General features: G+C 47.6%; 1 protein-coding gene across 4 annotated transcripts in view; it reads left to right on the forward strand.

Moving 5' to 3' along the window:
• Nucleotides 1–378: 378 nt before the first annotated feature.
• The window catches only part of RASGRP1 (RAS guanyl releasing protein 1), an 82,870-nt gene continuing 65,704 nt past the window's right edge, over nucleotides 379–17,544 (forward strand). For 2 of the 4 annotated variants that reach the window (XM_059705143.1, XM_059705153.1), the window contains exons 1-2: nucleotides 626–808; nucleotides 5,369–5,553. In XM_059705143.1, coding sequence (XP_059561126.1) covers nucleotides 774–808; nucleotides 5,369–5,553 — 220 coding nt within the window. In that variant the 5' untranslated portion in view covers nucleotides 626–773. Of the gene's footprint in view, nucleotides 809–5,368; nucleotides 5,554–17,544 lie in introns of all 4 variants that reach the window. The other 2 variants (XM_059705124.1, XM_059705133.1) reach the window with 1 other exon arrangement.

Raw genomic sequence — 17,544 nt, forward strand, 5'->3', positions numbered from 1 at the left:
CGGTACAGTGCACCTATCTCCAGCCTCCTCTTGCAAAGTGCTACCAAGAAGACACCCAAAGGCGCAGGCTAAAGCAAATCCACAACTTTGTATAGTTTCTTACCCGGCCCAGCTCTGAGCTCTGCTATATACAAAAGAGGCCTGCGAGAGCACAAGGGGTGCTCAGGAGCCATGCTGAAATGCAGAACGGCAGGGGGCCAGGGAAACAGACGGAGGGGATGTTGGGGGAGGGAGAGAGGGTTTTGCCCCGAGAGCCGCTGAGTGAAGCCGGTGCCCTTGGGAGCACACCTGCTGTCCAGCCGCGGCTTTGGTGGGATCCAAGGCACCCGGGGCCTCCCCAGCCCTCCCGCTCCCCTGGACCGCACCAGGGAGCGGTCGGGCTGGGAGAGGTAGATGGCTGGGGCCAAAGGCGAGGGCTGGGAGAGGTGCTGGCCTCCGGGCCCAGCCCAGTACTGGGGGCAGGATTCAGAAAAGAGCTTTGGTCGCCGCACAGTTCCTACCGCTGATAACATCAGTGGGCGTGTCAGGCGGTGCCGGGGAGAGAGTGCGCGCGCCGGGGAAGGCGGGAGGGCGCGCGCACAAAGTTTGTGCCTGCGGGTGCGCGTCGGGCGGGCTCGCCCGGCTCCCAGAGCAGCGGGTGGGCGGCCCGAGGGCGGAGAGGCCCGGGGCGAAGGGCCGCGCTGGCAGCGGCAGCGGCCGTGGCGAGGCGATGCGCCCCGCCGAGCCCGTCCCGCCGCGCTAGGTGAAACGTCTCCACGAGCGCGGCCGCGGCCATGGGCACCCTGGGCAAGGCGAGAGAGGCTCCGCGGTGAGTAGGGGCCCAGGCCCTCGGGGGCGCCAACGTCCTTCATCGGGGCGGGGACCCGGGTGCGGGCAGCCTCCTGAGGCTCTCAGGGGTAGAATATGGGGCGGACGACACGGGAGTCTTCTCTAGGGGAAGTTGCCGGCGACTAATGGGGACGACAGGCTGAGGTCTCGGCTCATGTCGGGGGAGATGCGCGCTGCGGAGACCAGCGCAAGGGACTGTCGCGCCTGGAGTGCCCAGCCCGTTGCACCGGGAAATGGGGAAGGGAGCTGGGTTGTGCGGCCAGAGTTCGCCCAGCAAGCTCCGGGATTGCAATGACCGGCCTCCTCCCCCAGCTCCTCGCTGCCACGCACCTGGGACTCCCACTCGCGGACTTTCCCGGACGCCCGCACCTGCCGGGGCTCCGGGCTCCGGGCTCCGGGCGCGCCACCTGGCGGTCTCTGCCGGCCCTGCAAGTCTCGGGAGGACCCAGAAAGGCCAGCAGGGCTTGCAGCGAACAAGCAGAGGTCAGGGGACCATAGCCCCTGGAGGGGGGGGGGGGGACCTGTATTCCCCTCCACCCCACTGTGACTCTAGAGAGACGTTTTAGGAGGGTCTTGGGGTGCAGAATATGAAGAGTGACAGTGAGTGAAAAAGCTCTTTATCAGGAGAAAGAGGCCTGGAAGTGCCAGGCAACTTTGAGTTTGTCCCCCAAAAGGCTGGAATGGGACAGCTGCCTAGACAGGGGCCTGCGCTCAGCGAAGGGCCGGGCACGTTGTGCACTTCCCACCTCCATCCACATGGACTCTGTGTGCCAGCGCCATGCCTAGAGGACGCAGGAAGCTTTGCCCTGCTGGACTTTCTAGAGCTAAAGGTCCTCGGCCCTGTATGCACCTCGCCCTTTATCACGGGGGTCCGACACTGTACCCCGCACCAGATTGAGGGGAAGGGCCTCGGTACTTTAAATTGAGCCATTTTGGGGGAGCCATTTTGAACAGGACTGGAAGGAACCCTCACTAGAAGCCAATAAAAGCCACTTTGCACTGCAAAGAAAGCCGTGGAAGTTTCCATAAAAAGTGACCTCCACTGAGGAAACCTGTGCCTGGAGAGGATTTCATTTGAACCAGTTCTGAGTTTTGACAGTGTCTTTCAGCAAACTTAATAGGGCCTTAGCCAATTTTGGCCTCAGAAACCACCTTAAGTTAATTTGTTTCTCTCGGGGATTTTTTCGTTTGTTTTGTGTTTTGTGTTCTTTTTAATTCACAAGGAAATGGCTACTGTCCTTTAAAGATATGCCTTTTAAGATTAGGGTCTATTTATTCTATGGATTACAACACCTTCAAGACCTGACTGCAGAGAAGTCTTTGTTTAATCCTATGTACAGCCATTTCACCCGAAGAGGCAGCTTTGAAAGGTTTGTCACAAAGCAGCCAGTCAAGAAGCTGCACAGAAAAGCTGAGTTCCGCCAGGTCATGGTTCAGATAACCCCCATCTCCCTAGACCGCTCAGGTCACAATTTGGTTTTTAGTAGTTCCTCTCCTCCCCGGTTTCTCATGCCCCAGCCCTCGAGTCTCTCTGGGCTCCATAGTTCCCAGGTTGCATTTTTCACACACACACACACACACACACACACACACACACACACACACACACACACCAATACTTCAAGCTTTTTCTTTCTACTTGAATCTACCCGAGTCCTTTTTAGTTCCGGTAATAGCATCTCACCTTGTGAACCACAGTGGTTTCTGCTACTGCTGACATGAGGAACCACCACTAGAATTAGAACCAGGGCAGTTTTCAGGGTCCTCAATGATCACTGCTACTAACTGAGAGAGAAAGTGGGATTTTCCTGTATCCGCCAGCTGAGAGACTGAGGGAGACACCTCCAGGCCTGAGGGAAGAGCTGTGTGTGGAGGCCCAGCGTCTGGTTGCAGATGCCTCTTCTCCAGGGGTCAGGGAGAGGTACTGGAAGGCCTAAGAGAAAAAGAGGCTATACTGAGAAGGACTGTCTTGTTCTCTTTCCCAACTCTGCCTTGGGTGGAGACCTTAATGGTAAAAAGGCAGCCGCTCAGGCAGAAAGCTGACTAATCCCAGCAGCAGACAACCAGCCCCAGTTTGAGAGATTGTCAGTGCCTCCTGGAAGGGGAAGGTGCCCAGGTGGGGAGCAAGGCATGGGCACAGGAGGCCTGGCTTCTGCCTGTCTCTGCACTGGAGGCTGGTCCCGTTGCCCTTCTGATCCTGGACCCACACACATCTAGAGAAGGGCTTGGAGGATGTCCATGGAGAGCCCACGCAGCCTCTGCTCTGAGGACTGTTCTGGCGACAGGCAGGAGGAGGAGGGCCCCAGATTCAGCCTTTATATTAGCAGCTATGATTTCAGAGGACGTCACTTTTGTCTTAGGTTGAATTGACCTTTCAGCCTCTCGTGCTCATTCTGATGGAGTGAAAAGCACATAGTTCCAGGCACAGCAACTCTTGATGAAGCAAATAGAGCCAGAGAGGCGCCCAGTACAAATCCCAGATCTAGCACATGGGAGTTGTACTTGACCAAGTCGTTTAGCCTCTTTGAGACGCAGTGTCAACATCACGGAATGGAGATAATGTCTCTCTGGTATGTAAGCTTTAAAAACCATGCAGACCCCCGGCACAGTGCCTGCCATGTCGTAGGTTCTCAATTCGTGGTGGCCACTATTATTTCCTCTCATTTTCAGGCACTGATCTGCTCCTGGGGCTATCTTAGGCCCTGGGTAAAAATCAGTAATGGCCAGAAGTCCTGTAACACGATCTTTCGGAAATCCCTGCCTCTGGTTAGTACACTCCTAATAGCCAATGACCGGTTCAGTTTCACTGGGACCACCCTCGGTCGGAACGGAGCTCAGCAGCCAGTGCCGGCCCAGCACCCTGGAGGGATTTTGAAATGCAGGGTGTTCCCTCCACAGGTCAGGCTGTGCACTGAGTGGCCCCATCGTATAGTAGCCTTTTTCCACAGGCTGGTTTTCCAAATTCTGTGCATGCCCCAGTGTCTTATTTTGATTTCAGCACTTTTTTAGCCCCTTCTGGGTGAGATTTCTTGTCAGAGAAACTTTCCCCAACACTGCAGCTGCAGCTGGCTCTCCCTTCTCTGAGGACAGCACAGCCCTTCCCCTTGCCACTCACAGGACACTGAGGATTGATAGAGCTATCTTTCCTTGGTCTGGGCCTGATCCTCCAACTAGAGTTTTGTACTGAAAAACTTATAGATAGACGACCTTTCGACAACATCAGCTAACATGTAGTTAGTATGATTTACAGTTTACAGAGTGCCATCGCATAGACTGTCCTGCTGGTATTCTCTGGCCCATCGCGACGTCTTACCCATGGAATAAGCACTTACTGATAAATGGGTGCCCTCCTGTGTTCAGCAAAACACATAGGGAGTCGCTAAAGTTATGGATCTGAGGTATATTTCTCTTTCCTTTTTTTCTTGCTTCCTCTTTGTAAACTGTGAAATAAGCAGGCACAGTGGGGAGAGAAGAGTTAACGATATGCTTGAAGAAGTTACAAGTAACAACACCCATCACTAGTGAACCTTCAGAGATGATGGAAATGTGCCTGTGTGTGTTGATGTTTTTTAATGGAAGGGAAAACAAAATGCTTAATTAACCTTCATGTATCATTTTGCAAACAACGTGACTTATACTGAGAGGTCATGATCAAAGGTATAGCTCTGTGAGAGTGGGCAGAGGTGACCTATAGGCACTCCTAAGCCTTTCCATATCCAGGCGTATTCTTTTGGATTCAGTTCTGGAATGAAGCTCTCATGAGCTCTGCTCCTCCACACCCCACCTCTTCCCCACCCACCAATAGGTAAGGACCCAAGTACAGACTTAATGGAATGGTGTTTAATGATAAAAATGACTCATAATGATTACCTGCATTATCAATCATGAAAGACAGAATCTTAAAACCCACCAAGATTTGTGAGAAAGGCAGGACTAGCTTAAAATCTAAATACCACCACCCTCACCCCTCACACCTCCTCCCCCACTGCACACGGGTCCTCAGTCTTTGACTCCCCCCCCCCCCGCCTCCCCCCCCCCCCCCCCCCGCAAAGTCCTTAAAGATGTTTCCGAGGCCATCTAGGTTTCTGCAGCGTCTTGGGTGTTGTTCAAGATGAATGAGTTTAGCCAAAGATGAGACCACCTGAAACTCAATTCTTAAGACCCAAGTCAGTGGCCTCAAGGCTGAAATGAAAAAGTATTGCTAGGACCCAGGACTGCCACGGTAGCCCTGCCTCTGCCTCTCCCCTCAGGCAATGGAGACAACAGGGCAAAGCAATCCTAACCCCCAGAGGACAAGCCCTAGATGCAGCCCTGAAATCTCACCTTGTTATTTGCTTGGGAGATGTTTCTTTAACAGCCAACCAGTCCGTTTGGTGCATCTGCCAAGTGGGAGGGGTGTATCTTCTATCAGCCCAACTCCCAGGATTAATTGTCTTATCTCTAGTCCTTCCTCTCTAATCTGCCTTCAGAGCGTGGAGCTGCCCCTGTGTTCGCCCCCTGGCCGCTCCGCTTGCACTCACTGCCTCCTCTCTTTCCCCAGGAAACCTTCTCATGGCTGCAGAGCTGCCCCTAAAGCAAAACTAGAGGCGAAGCCAGCCAGCAGCCCCTTCCCCTCCCATCCCAGCCTGGCCCAGATCACCCAGTTCCGAATGATGGTGTCTCTGGGACATTTGGCCAAAGGAGCCAGCCTGGACGATCTCATCGATAGCTGCATTCAATCCTTCGGTGAGTTGCCCACATGTATAAAAATCACTCTCTTACTTTGTTCTTCCTTAACAAGTGCTTCATAGACTAGCAACCTAGATTGCATTTTGGCTTTAAAAATAGCTTTTGAGTCTTTGAAATGTGGGAGAGGGTGCGCAGTGCCTGTGGCACATGACTGTGTGGGTGTATTAGGTCGTGATGAGAGGTGTGACTTAAAGTGAGAAAAGTTACCGAGGAGAGTTTGTATGTTTCTTCGGACGGAGGTTTTTCTCGTGACAAAAAAGAATTATATAATGCTGTTGTGCGTCTGGTGCTCTGACTTTTTGTCCTTGTGTTCTTGGGGCACACAAAACCTAGGTTCCATGAGCAGACTCTATTATCAAACAGAAATGTGAAAGTCTTTGAATCATTTGAACAAAAAAAATCTTAATAATTCCCTTTCCAATCTGAATGGTCCTTACAGAGGAATAGGAAGGGATTGGGTAAAGCTGGCATTTCTGTGACTGGAAGATACTGATTAATAAGCATTGCAATTGGGGGTAAGAGGCCTGAGAAGCATACAGACTCACGTTGGCAGTGAATTACCTAAACGCTGTCCTCCGTCATCACCCATAATCACTGTGCAGGGTGCACACCCTAGTGCAGCTGACAAGCAGTTATCGGCACAGATGCCCTATTTTTAAAAATTTTATAAGCACTGTCTTCCTCTTGGTTGTTATTTGTGAAATAGTGATGGAAAAGTACTAAATATTTTCTCCCTTCAAAAAAAGGAATGATTAAAACGGATGGAAAAGTCATAGGTTTCCCCTCTGTGTGCGCCCCCCCCCCCCCTTTGAGCCCCTCATCTCCCACCATGAAGCAGAGGAGCCCTAGTGGCTCAGCTCGCAAGCGCCTGCCCAGCCGGCACCGGGAGCCTCCGGGAGGTGGTCACATCCCAGGTAGCAAGGCATGCAGATGCGCTGGAACTCAGGGCTGGGATTCCTGGCCGGACTTGTTTAGTGCTTGGCCAGACCTTATTTCTAGAATTGGGAAAGGCTTGACACCAGGAACACTCATTTAGTGCCCTTTATTACAACACTGAAAAGAATAGTTTTGATGATTTCAACACTGTTTAAAGCAAATGTTCTCAACTGTTAGTGCAGAATCACATGGAGGATTTTTTTGATAATACATTTGCTCCACCCCTCAAAGTTTCTGCTCCAATGGGCCTGGGGTGTGGCCCATAATTTACATTTCTAACAAGTTCCCAGGCGGCGATGCTGATGCAGCTGATCCAAACAGCCCGCTTTGCTTTTTAACCAGGAAAAGAGGGAGCATTTTGTTGTTAGTTGGGCCTTAATTTTAATTAAATTTCTATTTGTTTACACTTTAATTTTTCAGTCAGGGATGAAGTCGGGAGCAGGATGAATGGTTTTCCATTTCAAATTAACCTCCTTAGGAAACATGCGTGCGAGGAGAAGCACGAGGACACAGTGGAGCCTGGAGGAAGCGCCGCTGTGATAAGTTATGTCGCCTGGCTCCCAATCTAATACGCAGCAGAGAGCCTCACACGGGCCTGGCAGTCGCGGTGCACTGGCCTTTGGCAGGGCACTAAGACTGTTTCACGCACAAAGCTGTTTATTCTCTTTCCATTTCACTGTTGAGAAAACGGCGACCAGCAATGTATTTATTTATCATGCTTTCTTCCTCCCATGTCAATCATGCAGCTGGTGGCTGATTATTAACCTTCAGATAATCATGACATCAACCTGAAAAGTACATGACTGATTCTGCAGTCCTTCCCTGAAAGAACCAAGCCCAGTCCACGGCCCTCAACAAGTAGTATGTTGTTTTCTAGAATATGTTGAACTGGAAGATGTGCCTTAAAATCCCAAAGCTGTAAAAATCCCATAGAGCCTGAGCGTCTTTTATGCTTTATCAGGAAGCATTGAAGTCCCTGATTGTGACGCTGTGCTGGGCAGTGCACACGGAGAATGGCAGGGACTGAACCCCTGTCCCATTATTGGCGCTTAGAATACCTGAGATATACTCTGTTCAGAAAAAAAAAAAAGAAAAAGATACAAAACACAGGGCAGTCATAAGCGAAGTGTAGGGAGAATAAATCCTTTATACCATGTAGAGTTTGAGTCAGTTCACCTCCAAGGGGAGGACATAGATTCGGGAGAGCAGCCAGTGTTTGTTCAAACCCCTCTTGGGGCCGTGGGAATGTTTCAGGAAGGCAGGAAGGTTAAGATCGCAGGGCTTCTCGTATTATATTCTGCGGAGTTTCCTGCCACAGAGTTTACATGAAAGGGGCAAAGAAGAAAAGACACTGTATGTCTGGAGAGAACGGGAGACAGCACTTAGCCTGTGATTTTGAGTGGTTGGTTATCAGTTGACGTGTCTAGTCGGGGGAGGGGAGTGAGATTGAGCCGCAGAGGTAAGGGGGGTGGGGATGGGCAGCAGCAGAAGAGCTATGTCCTTGGGCTCCTACCTGTCGGCCTCCTCAGAGGCGATGGGAGAAGGGTGCAGAGTGAGGCTAATGTTTCTCCCTGGTTATTTCTCCGCCTTGGGTAGAAAAGATGTTTTATAGGATAAAGTCATCTAGTTTAGCTTTGTGTTAATGAGTTTAGATACCATCTCAGTTTAATATTCATAAAATATGGAGGGAAATAGTACTGGAGGATTAGGGAAACCTGTTCTTATTTTCTGGTAATCTCTCACTTCAGACCTTGATATTGGCCACTTCTTCCAACGTGAAAAACAAATTGTTTTGAACATAAAGACTGACTAATGAGTTCATGTATGTTCTACTGCTTTCCCAGCCTCACTTGCATGCAGTTGCTCTGAGGGGTTTTGAATTGGCTAGAGCTGTGCTGTCTCATATGGTGGCCACTAGCCACACATGGCTGTTTACATAGACAGTTCAATTAATTAAATTATATCAGGTGTGAAATTTAGTTCCTATTTCAAATGCTCAACGGCCACAAGTGGTAGCTGCCTCTGGACAGAGTAATAGAAAAATTCCCATCATCGCAGGAAGTCTGTGGGGCATGCTGGGCAGGGTAGACGGCCGACTTGGAAGGGGAAAGCAACAGACAAATTTTCTGGAAACTGAGGGATTTGCATTTTCCTAGCATCTCTAGGTAATAGTCTGAGTACTCCCTGAGGCCTCATGTGCACTTGGCAGTCTTGACTGATGGCTCTGTCTTGAGTAATATTGGCCACTAGTTACCACCCACACTGTTCTCAGAGGAAGGACTTACTACAATACTTCTAAGAATGAATGATCAGCCCTGGCCCGTTTGGCTCAGTGGGTAGAGGATCTGCCCGTGGACTGATGGGTCCTGGGTTTGATTCTGATCATGGGCACATACCTCGGTTGTAGGCTCCATCTGTGTGTGCGGGAGACAACCCATCAATGTGTCTTTCTCACATCGATGTTTCTCTCTATCTGTCTCTCTCTCCCACCCTCCCAGGCTCTCTAAAAATCAATGGAAAAATATCCTGTGGGTGAGGATTAAATAAATAAATAAGTAAATATGCCGGGGTCCAACCCCAGCAGGTCCAGGGGTTCCCAAAGGTGTAGACAGAGTCGGCGAAGATGGAATGATACGGAGACAGCGTTCGGGTGATCATCATAGCCAGGTTCCTCTAGCCAGGTTCAGTAGCCAGGTTCTAGTCAGGCTCTCTTGCCAACCTCTGCAGTCAGGTTCAGTCCAGGATCCCTTGCCATGTTCTCCCGCTAGGCTCTGTCTCTAGGCTCCGAGGCCAGTCCCTCTCCAGGATCCTCCGGCATGCTCTCTCCAGCAAAGTTCTTCTGTCTCTAGGCTCCGTGTAGGTTCTGTCTTCTTGATTCTGTTCTAAGTTCTGAGTGTTTCTGTCTTGTTACAACTGTATTTATACCAGTTGATTCAATCCTATCAATCTCTATTACAAAGGTTAGGGCGTTTCTTATCTCCATTCCAGGGAGAAAAGATTATGTAGTTTAAGCATGATTGTTCGTAGTTAAAGGGATTAATTACCCGCCTGGCACTTAGTTGAGGGGTTTTATTCCCTCCCTAACTTCAGGGGAAAATCCCTACCTGGGGATTCAACCTTTCTCGGAGAGGTGACCTTGGTTAAAACACAGCACCAAGAAGGTGAGCAAACATATTAAGAACTGTATGCCATATATGCCAGGTCCCTTGAAACAGCAAGGATGGACCGGCTCCCGGCAAATTCCCCCTTTTTTATTTTTTAAAAGCAGGCATTAAAAAGAAAAACCTCAAATGCTCTCTTATATCCATTTTAAGAGTAGGATTGGCGCTTTCCGCTATTACCTGAGTCCTGATCTATCATCCCAGGGAGAGCTTGCCAATCCTGCACTTTTCCGGGGTGGAAAGGCTGCAGTGGGGTTAAGGATAAGGCTCCTTGGGCCTACCTTCTCCCATGCCTCTACATTTACCTTTCCGGCACCTTTCCTTCCTCAGAAAAGCATGGACGTATTTCTTGTATAAAATGTTCTGTCTGACTGGGAGTAACCTTAATTCCTCTGCTAACAAGCATATGTGTTAAAAGATCAATACAGAGTCTTTTTTCTTTAGACTCAGTATGGCACATCTTCTTAATCTAAAGATCAATACAGAGTCTTCTTTCTTTGGACTCAGTATGGCACATCTTCTCAATCTAAGTTCTGTACTATCCACCTTCTTACCCTACTTATCCTCTATAGGGGGGTCTGTAGCACCCTGGTGGAGTCCTATCCGTCCTGAGTGTGGAGGTTCTCAATGGGGGGGCTTACCTAAGGGAATCCTGTTCCAGGGGTTCCCAAAGGTGTGGACGGAGTCGGCGAAGACTATCCACCCTCTTCCTACGGTGGAGTCTGATCCGTCCCGAGTGTGGGGCGCTTACTTAGGGGTCCCTGTTCGGGCGCCATATGCCGGGGTCCTGCCCCAGCGGGTCCAGGGGTCCCCAAAGGTGTGGACGGAGTCGGCAAAGAAGGAATAACACGAAGGCAGCGTTCAGTTGATCAGCAGCCCAGCCAGGATCTCTAGCCCGGATCTCCAGCCAAGTTCTGGTCTGGATCTCCAGAGAGGTTCTGCTTTGGATTTCCAGCGAGGTTCTGTAGCCATGTTCCCTCGCTAGGTTCTCCAGCCAGGTTCTGTCCAGGCTCTCCAGTCAGGTTCAGTGTCCAGGTTCCAGTCAGGTTCTCCTGCCAATCTCTAGTCAGGTTCAGTCCAGGATCCCTTGCCATGTTCTCCCGCTAGGCTCTGTCTCTAGGCTCCGAGTAGGTTCTGTCTTCTTGATTCTGTTCTAAGTTCTGAGTGTTTCTGTCTTGTTACAACTGTATTTATACCAGTTGATTCAATCCTATCAATCTCTATTACAAAGGTTAGGGCGTTTCTTATCTCCATTCCAGGGAGAAAAGATTATGTAGTTTAAGCATGATTGTTCGTAGTTAAAGGGATTAATTACCCGCCTGGCACTTAGTTGAGGGGTTTTATTCCCTCCCTAACTTCAGGGGAAAATCCCTACCTGGGGATTCAACCTTTCTCGGAGAGGTGACCTTGGTTAAAACACAGCACCAAGAAGGTGAGCAAACATATTAAGAACTGTATGCCATATATGCCAGGTCCCTTGAAACAGCAAGGATGGACCGGCTCCCGGCATAAATAAATAAATAATAAATAAATAGTTAAAAAAGGAACGAGTGATCAGCACCCACAAAGTAAGCGTCCTCATGCAGGCCTCGAGCAAGCCTCCCAGGGTCACATACAAGGTTACACATTTGGGATTAGAAACTCAGAACCCTGAGTCAGTCCATTGCTTTGCCACGAAGCAACCACCCCCACCTTCTGTTTCAATCACAGGCCATGCGTTACATTCTCAGCGTATTATGGGGAGTTAATCCACTCTTCAGCTGAGCACAATGAGGCAAATCATCACAACCTGGAACATTGATGTCAGATGCGTGTGAGTCACACCCTCTGTCTCAGAGGTAGAAAAGACTGACAAAAGCATCTGGGCTTTTTAAAACGTTTTTCACTTCGTAGGAGGGCTGCCAGCACTGGGGACCGAGTGGAAGGCTTCAGACGTCCCAACTCCCAAAGCTCTTGTCTTGTCCTTTTCGGAAAGCAAGACAACTCCTGACAGCATCAGAAAGAAGGCTGCAAACACATCCCAGAAAGGGACCCTCCGGAGGCAGCTCTGCTGCTCTCCGCTGGGGTGTGGGGGAAGCTGCAGGTCTTTGTCTTACCTGTCAGTGTAAGGGGGCAACGCAGCTTAGCCTAATATCTTACATTTAGGATTAGAGGCCCAATGCACAAATTTCGTGCAAGCGTAGGCCTTCGCAGCCCCAGCCACCTCCCTTGTAGCCCCGGCCACCTCGGCCGGCCCCCCAGCCCCAGCTTTGTCCAGAAGTTCGTTCCGCTGTTTGGCCGTTTGGTCAATTTGCATATTATGCTTTTAATATTATAGGTCAGTGATGGCGAACCTTTTGAGCTCGGCGTGTCAGCATTTTGAAAAACCCTAACTTAACTCTGGTGCCGTGTCACATATAGAAATTTTTTGATATTTGCAACCATAGTAAAACAAAGACTTATATTTTTGATATTTATTTTACATATTTAAATGCCATTTAACAAAGAAAAATCAACCAAAAAATGAGTTCGCGTGTCACCTCTGACACGCGTGTCATAGGTTCACCATCACTGTTATAAATGTTGATTTTTTTTTTCTTGGAGTCCCATATGTATTGATTTCTTTTAAACTCAAACCAACTCTGAAAAAGGCAGATCAGCTATTATTGTCTCCATTGGACAAATGAGAAAATAAATTGAGCCTCATGCCCCCAATCTAAGGAGAAAACATGCTACTCACGTGCTCCTTCCTCTGCCCCCAGCAGCCTCTTGGCCCCTGAGCTGACGCAGGCTCAGGTCCCTCTCCTAGAACAGGTTCCCTTCGCTCAGGGGGAGCCCACAGGCCACACAGGGCAAGCCTGTGTCCTGGCTCCACATCCTCCCCCAGACTGGAAATTAAACTCCATGAAATATAAGAACTTTATGTTGGACCCCATCTTCATAACAGGTGTCCGCCTGAAATTTTCTCTTGAACAAAGTGTTAATTGATTAAAATTACCGTGTGCCTTATATTAATGCTATCCAAAGACCTCCCAAACTAGAAATACCCCAAAGCTTTCAGGTGTATTTCCCACACCATGGAGGAGCTGGATGTTAAGGGTAAAACACTACACCTATTTTTAAAATTAGAGCCAAAGAAGGCAGACACTCACTTGGGACCACACACAGTTCCCTCCATGGCAAAGGGAGGGGTGGGAATTCCGCACCACTCTGCCACTTAGAGTCTGCACCAAAGCCATGTGCCCCTAGGCAGCAGGGGCACAAGACCAGAAGCCCGGGACTGTGATAGCCAAGGGCACTCGGACCCAAGAATGGGCAACTCCAGGCTACAAAGCCAAGTGTAGGATCAGCAAGGGGCTCACGCCTGGGCCACTGTTGATGACAGGCCCTCGCAGAGAAGACCACAGCTGACGAGTAGCGTCCTCACGGGAATGCCCAGTTGCTGGAAGTCATGGCCACAGGTTTCACATGTAAAGGATGGTCCTCCGGGCAGCGACTTCCTAAAGGCTTCCAGGCGTCAGAGCAGCTCGCAGGCAGGACTGTCCTTTTTGGAATTCATGGGCTGAATTAATTAGCATTCTGTGATCAAGATGCTGTTTATCCCAAGGAGCCTCTTTGCTGCAGCTTTGTCAGGCTGGCAACACCCCATGCCCCGGGCTGGCATGTCTGCCTCTCATGGGTGTGAGTTACCGTGACTGCCATCCCTGTGAAATGAGGAAATGGGAACCCCCTTTACGCTCTCATCTGTGCTCTCCTGTAGGGAGGGAGGGTATTTATTGCCGACCTCCCACAGTAGTAGAGAACAGCGGCAGTCATAAAAATGCTTATGCATAAGGATGATAGTGTCTTGGGAATTCTGAGCACTGTAGGTCAGTAAGTCCATCCAGAGCGATGAGATGGACTGCTGAGAGAGAGACAGGCAGGCAGACAGATAGGTCCAGAGACCAATGGTTCTCAACCTGTGGGTCGCGAGCCCTTTGGGGGCCGAATGACCCTTCCACAGGGGTCGCCTAAGACCATCGGAAAACACATATATAATTACATATTGTCTTTGTGATTAATCACTATGCTTTAATTATGTTCAATTTGTAACAATGAAATTGGGGGTCACCACAACATGAGGAACTGTATTAAAGGGTTGCGGCATTAGGAAGGTTGAGAACCACTGGTCTAGGCTGATGGTGGTTGGCTCTGTAGGCTGCGGGGCCTTACCTGAATTGGTGCCATGAATGTTTTTTTGCCTTTCAATTGATAGAAAGTTGAAGCTCAGGGACATTACGGAACCTATGGATAGTGGCCCAGCTCATTAGTGAGAGGGCCCTGAGATCTGAACCCGGTCATTGATGTCCCAGGCCCACGTTCTTCCCATTCTAACAGAGGTTCTCTGCCCTTAACATGAGCAGGAATCGGGGAGGGGGGTTCATCTTTCAGATTCCTGAGCGTCCACTCCAGAGATTCCCACTCAGCCGGCAGTCACTGTGATTTTGATGGAGGTGACACACGAACTGATGGCACGCTTGCTTTTTGGACACCCCGGAGCGTTTTCTTGGGCTTTCTAGGAAAACATGCAAAACTGAAGGGTACAAATCCTCTGAGAAGCGATAGAGCCAAGTAGGTTTTTCAACTATATGAACTAGAAAAGCACCTGGTGAGGCCAGCCACCCAGGTAACTCAAATGCAACCCCCTCCCCCAGATCTAAGTACAGACAGCCCTGCCACTAAGCGGGTTTGCTACATTTGAAACGTCTTTCAGAGTTTCCTGCATTTCTGTTCCTTCTCTACGACAGAAACTCCCTTCAAAACTGCCAGCCTGTTCATCTTTGGCCATGAAAATAAGTGGAATGCAGGGGTCTGTTATTAATGTGGTTTGGTCCTTTGCATTCAAAGGCAGCATTCCTATTCTGCATTTCCACCTTCAAGTTTACTGTGGTTCTATGGAACCTTGCTCCCTGATGTATGCCTGTCCCCCTTGGGTCAGAGGCCAAAAATAGTAACTTAGCTGGTTGGGGGTGGGGGTGGGAGGAACGGGACTGGAGAGGCGCTTTCTATGAGAACTCCAAAAGTACCACTTTTCCAACAGATTTTTTAAGGCCATAGGTTGACGTGAAAGTTATAAAGTTCATGATGGCCGAAACCGGTTTGGCTCAGTGGATAGAGCGTCGGCCTGTGGACTGGGAGGTCCCGGGTTCGATTCCGATCAAGGGCATGTGCTTGGGTTGCGGGCGCATCCCCAGTAGGAGATGTGCAGGAGGCAGCTGATCGATGTTTCTCTCTCATCGATGTTTCTGACTCTCTATCTCTCTCCCTTCCTCTCTGTAAAAAATCAATAAAAGATATTTAAAAAAAAAAAATAAAGTTCATGATGGAAACACATTAGGAAATAGTGTGACAGCAAAAGCTGTGTACTCGGTGATTGACAGAAACAGCAGTGGTTGGGCAGTGAGACCACTGGAAAAGGTCCTCCAAAGTGGAAGCTACTCCCAGATCCACCTCCTCATGGTAGGACCTGCCCACCTGTGCCTGGAGCAGTTATAGCTGCTGGACTTGGTGACTAGTTCTGCAAACGGTTGGGGTCATCGTAGCTAGAGTGGTTGGGAAGGAAACAGCAGGGAAAGAGCAGGAGTGTAAGCAGGGCCAGCTTCAGGGGCACACCCTGTGCAGACATGCAGGCTCCCACACTTCGTTAAATACTGTCAGTCTTGAAAGTCTTAACCTGCAAGAGCAGATTGCTAAATTTTCAGAAATTTTGCAAGCCAGTTGTTAAACACAGCCATCATTAAAAATTAAATTGTAGCCTGGCCAGTATGGGTCAGCGGTTGAGCGTCAGCCCATGAACCAGGAGGTCATGGTTCAATTCTGAATCAGGGCACATGCCTGGGTTGTGGGCTCAACCCCCGTGTAGGGGGTGGGCAGGGCAACCAATAGATGTTTCTTTTCATCGATGTTTCTATCCCTCACCCTTCCTCTCTCTAAAATCAATTTAAAAAAAATTAAATTGTATAAACTTACAAGATAAATCCTCAAAACTCATCATTGCCTAATGTATTATTACCACATTTTACTGTCATCTAAGCTCTTGAGGTTGTCTATTGTTTCCATACGGTAGGAATGCTGTATAGTGGTAAGCAATGGTATGCACATCTCTTCCCAGCTCCATTTTCAGTGAAGTGGTGCTAGTAGCTTGACATTGTCTATGTTGGGAGTATTTACACCATGGAAATGGACAAGCACCACTAACCAGGGCTTCTTCTTACACCCCACCCCTGGAGAGGCCATTGTTGAACATCACTTTGCCCAGCTGCAAGGGTGCTTACATAGCAAAGTTTTGAGGTGAGAAGGCAAGCTAAAACTGGAAATTTAATTTTGTATAACCTAATTAGGAGAAGGCAATATTTGCCATTGTTTTGCTCCTTTTATCTAGAATCTTATAAAACAACTCTCCATGTGTTCGTCAAAGAAAAGGAACATTATACCTTAAAGAAAAGGAAATCAAATATCCGTGAAATTGAAAATTTTTCTTAAAAAAGAGACAATGGAACTTCAAAACTCAAACTGAGATAATCATTCTGGAGTCAAAGTTATCACTCTGTAGGGTTTTTTAAATTTTGTTTTGTCTTTGTCTTACATTTACCTCCTCTAAAAATTCTCCATGGCTTAACTATCCCTTATTTTTGACCGACCAACCCTCAATTTTGTGAACTTCTGTTCTTCATGTCTTACATGCTGTCGCTATTTGTTTCTGATTCCATCTGTTTAATCATTTGCCTTCATTTCATGCTACATGGTAACAGGGTCTATTGTATAACCAAGCTTTTGTTGAGTGTGTTTTCATAAGTTTGTTTGCTAACCATATCTCCAATTTTGTAAACTATCTGTTCATATCGTTTGCCTATTTATCACATTATTATTAGGTGGTTGCAAAAGCTTTTTACCAAAAAAAAAAAAAAAAAAGAAAGAAAGAAAAAAAAAAGCTTTTAACTTTTGGAATACCACATGCTTCAGGAATTTTTTTTTTCTCATTCTCATTTCCATTTTTACATTGGTTTATATTGGGGATTTTATTGTACAGAAATTTTACATTTTTATGTAGTTAAATTTTCCATGTTTTCTGTTATCTTTTCTTTTATTAACTTGAAAAAATATCCCTATTCCAAAGATTTGGTGAATATTCCATTATTGTTTTCATCAATGTTTTATTAAATCTATTCTGTGATATACAGTAATTCTATAATCCACAGTGTGGCTGGTCAATAAAATTTTGTCAGTAAGTTTTTGCTGGAGAAAAAGAAGCCTTCAGATTTGTTTCAGAGATTGTCACTGGCTTGAAACCAGAGTGTTTACAGTCACTTTGTAACACAGAGCCTCCGTTTCATCTCCCTGCGGTACCGCTGAGATGATTTCTGAGACTGAAAATATCTGGGAGACGTTGTAATGAGGTCTTCATCATGATGTTGAGTGTGAATTTGAGGAAAGTCCTATAAGAATTTTTATATTTAAAGGAAGTACTTTTGATCTATTTTCAGAGCCAATATCCTTAGGGAGGAGACTTAGAAAACCAACCAAATTTAAATCCATTATTTCTAAATTATTAATATACACTGAGTCTATATTGTTATTACATAATTTTTTATTATGGTAAAATGTACATAACATGAAATTGACCACTTACATACATTTCTAAAACATTATTTTAGTAATAGTTAACTCTTGAGTATTTACTATGGACAACACAGTTTTCATATTAATATATTTATTCGCATATTGTTATTTAATTCCCACTCTTTTATAAGTTTATGTATTTACAAAAATCTAATTGCAACTCTGCTCTTATATTTACTTTTTATTTTACTTTTAATTTTTTTTTTTATTTATTAACTCGAGGCCCAATACATGAAATTCGTGCAAGAGTAGG

This window comes from Myotis daubentonii, chromosome 1 (assembly GCF_963259705.1).
Source record: "Myotis daubentonii chromosome 1, mMyoDau2.1, whole genome shotgun sequence".
NCBI classification, from domain to species: Eukaryota; Metazoa; Chordata; class Mammalia; order Chiroptera; family Vespertilionidae; genus Myotis; species Myotis daubentonii.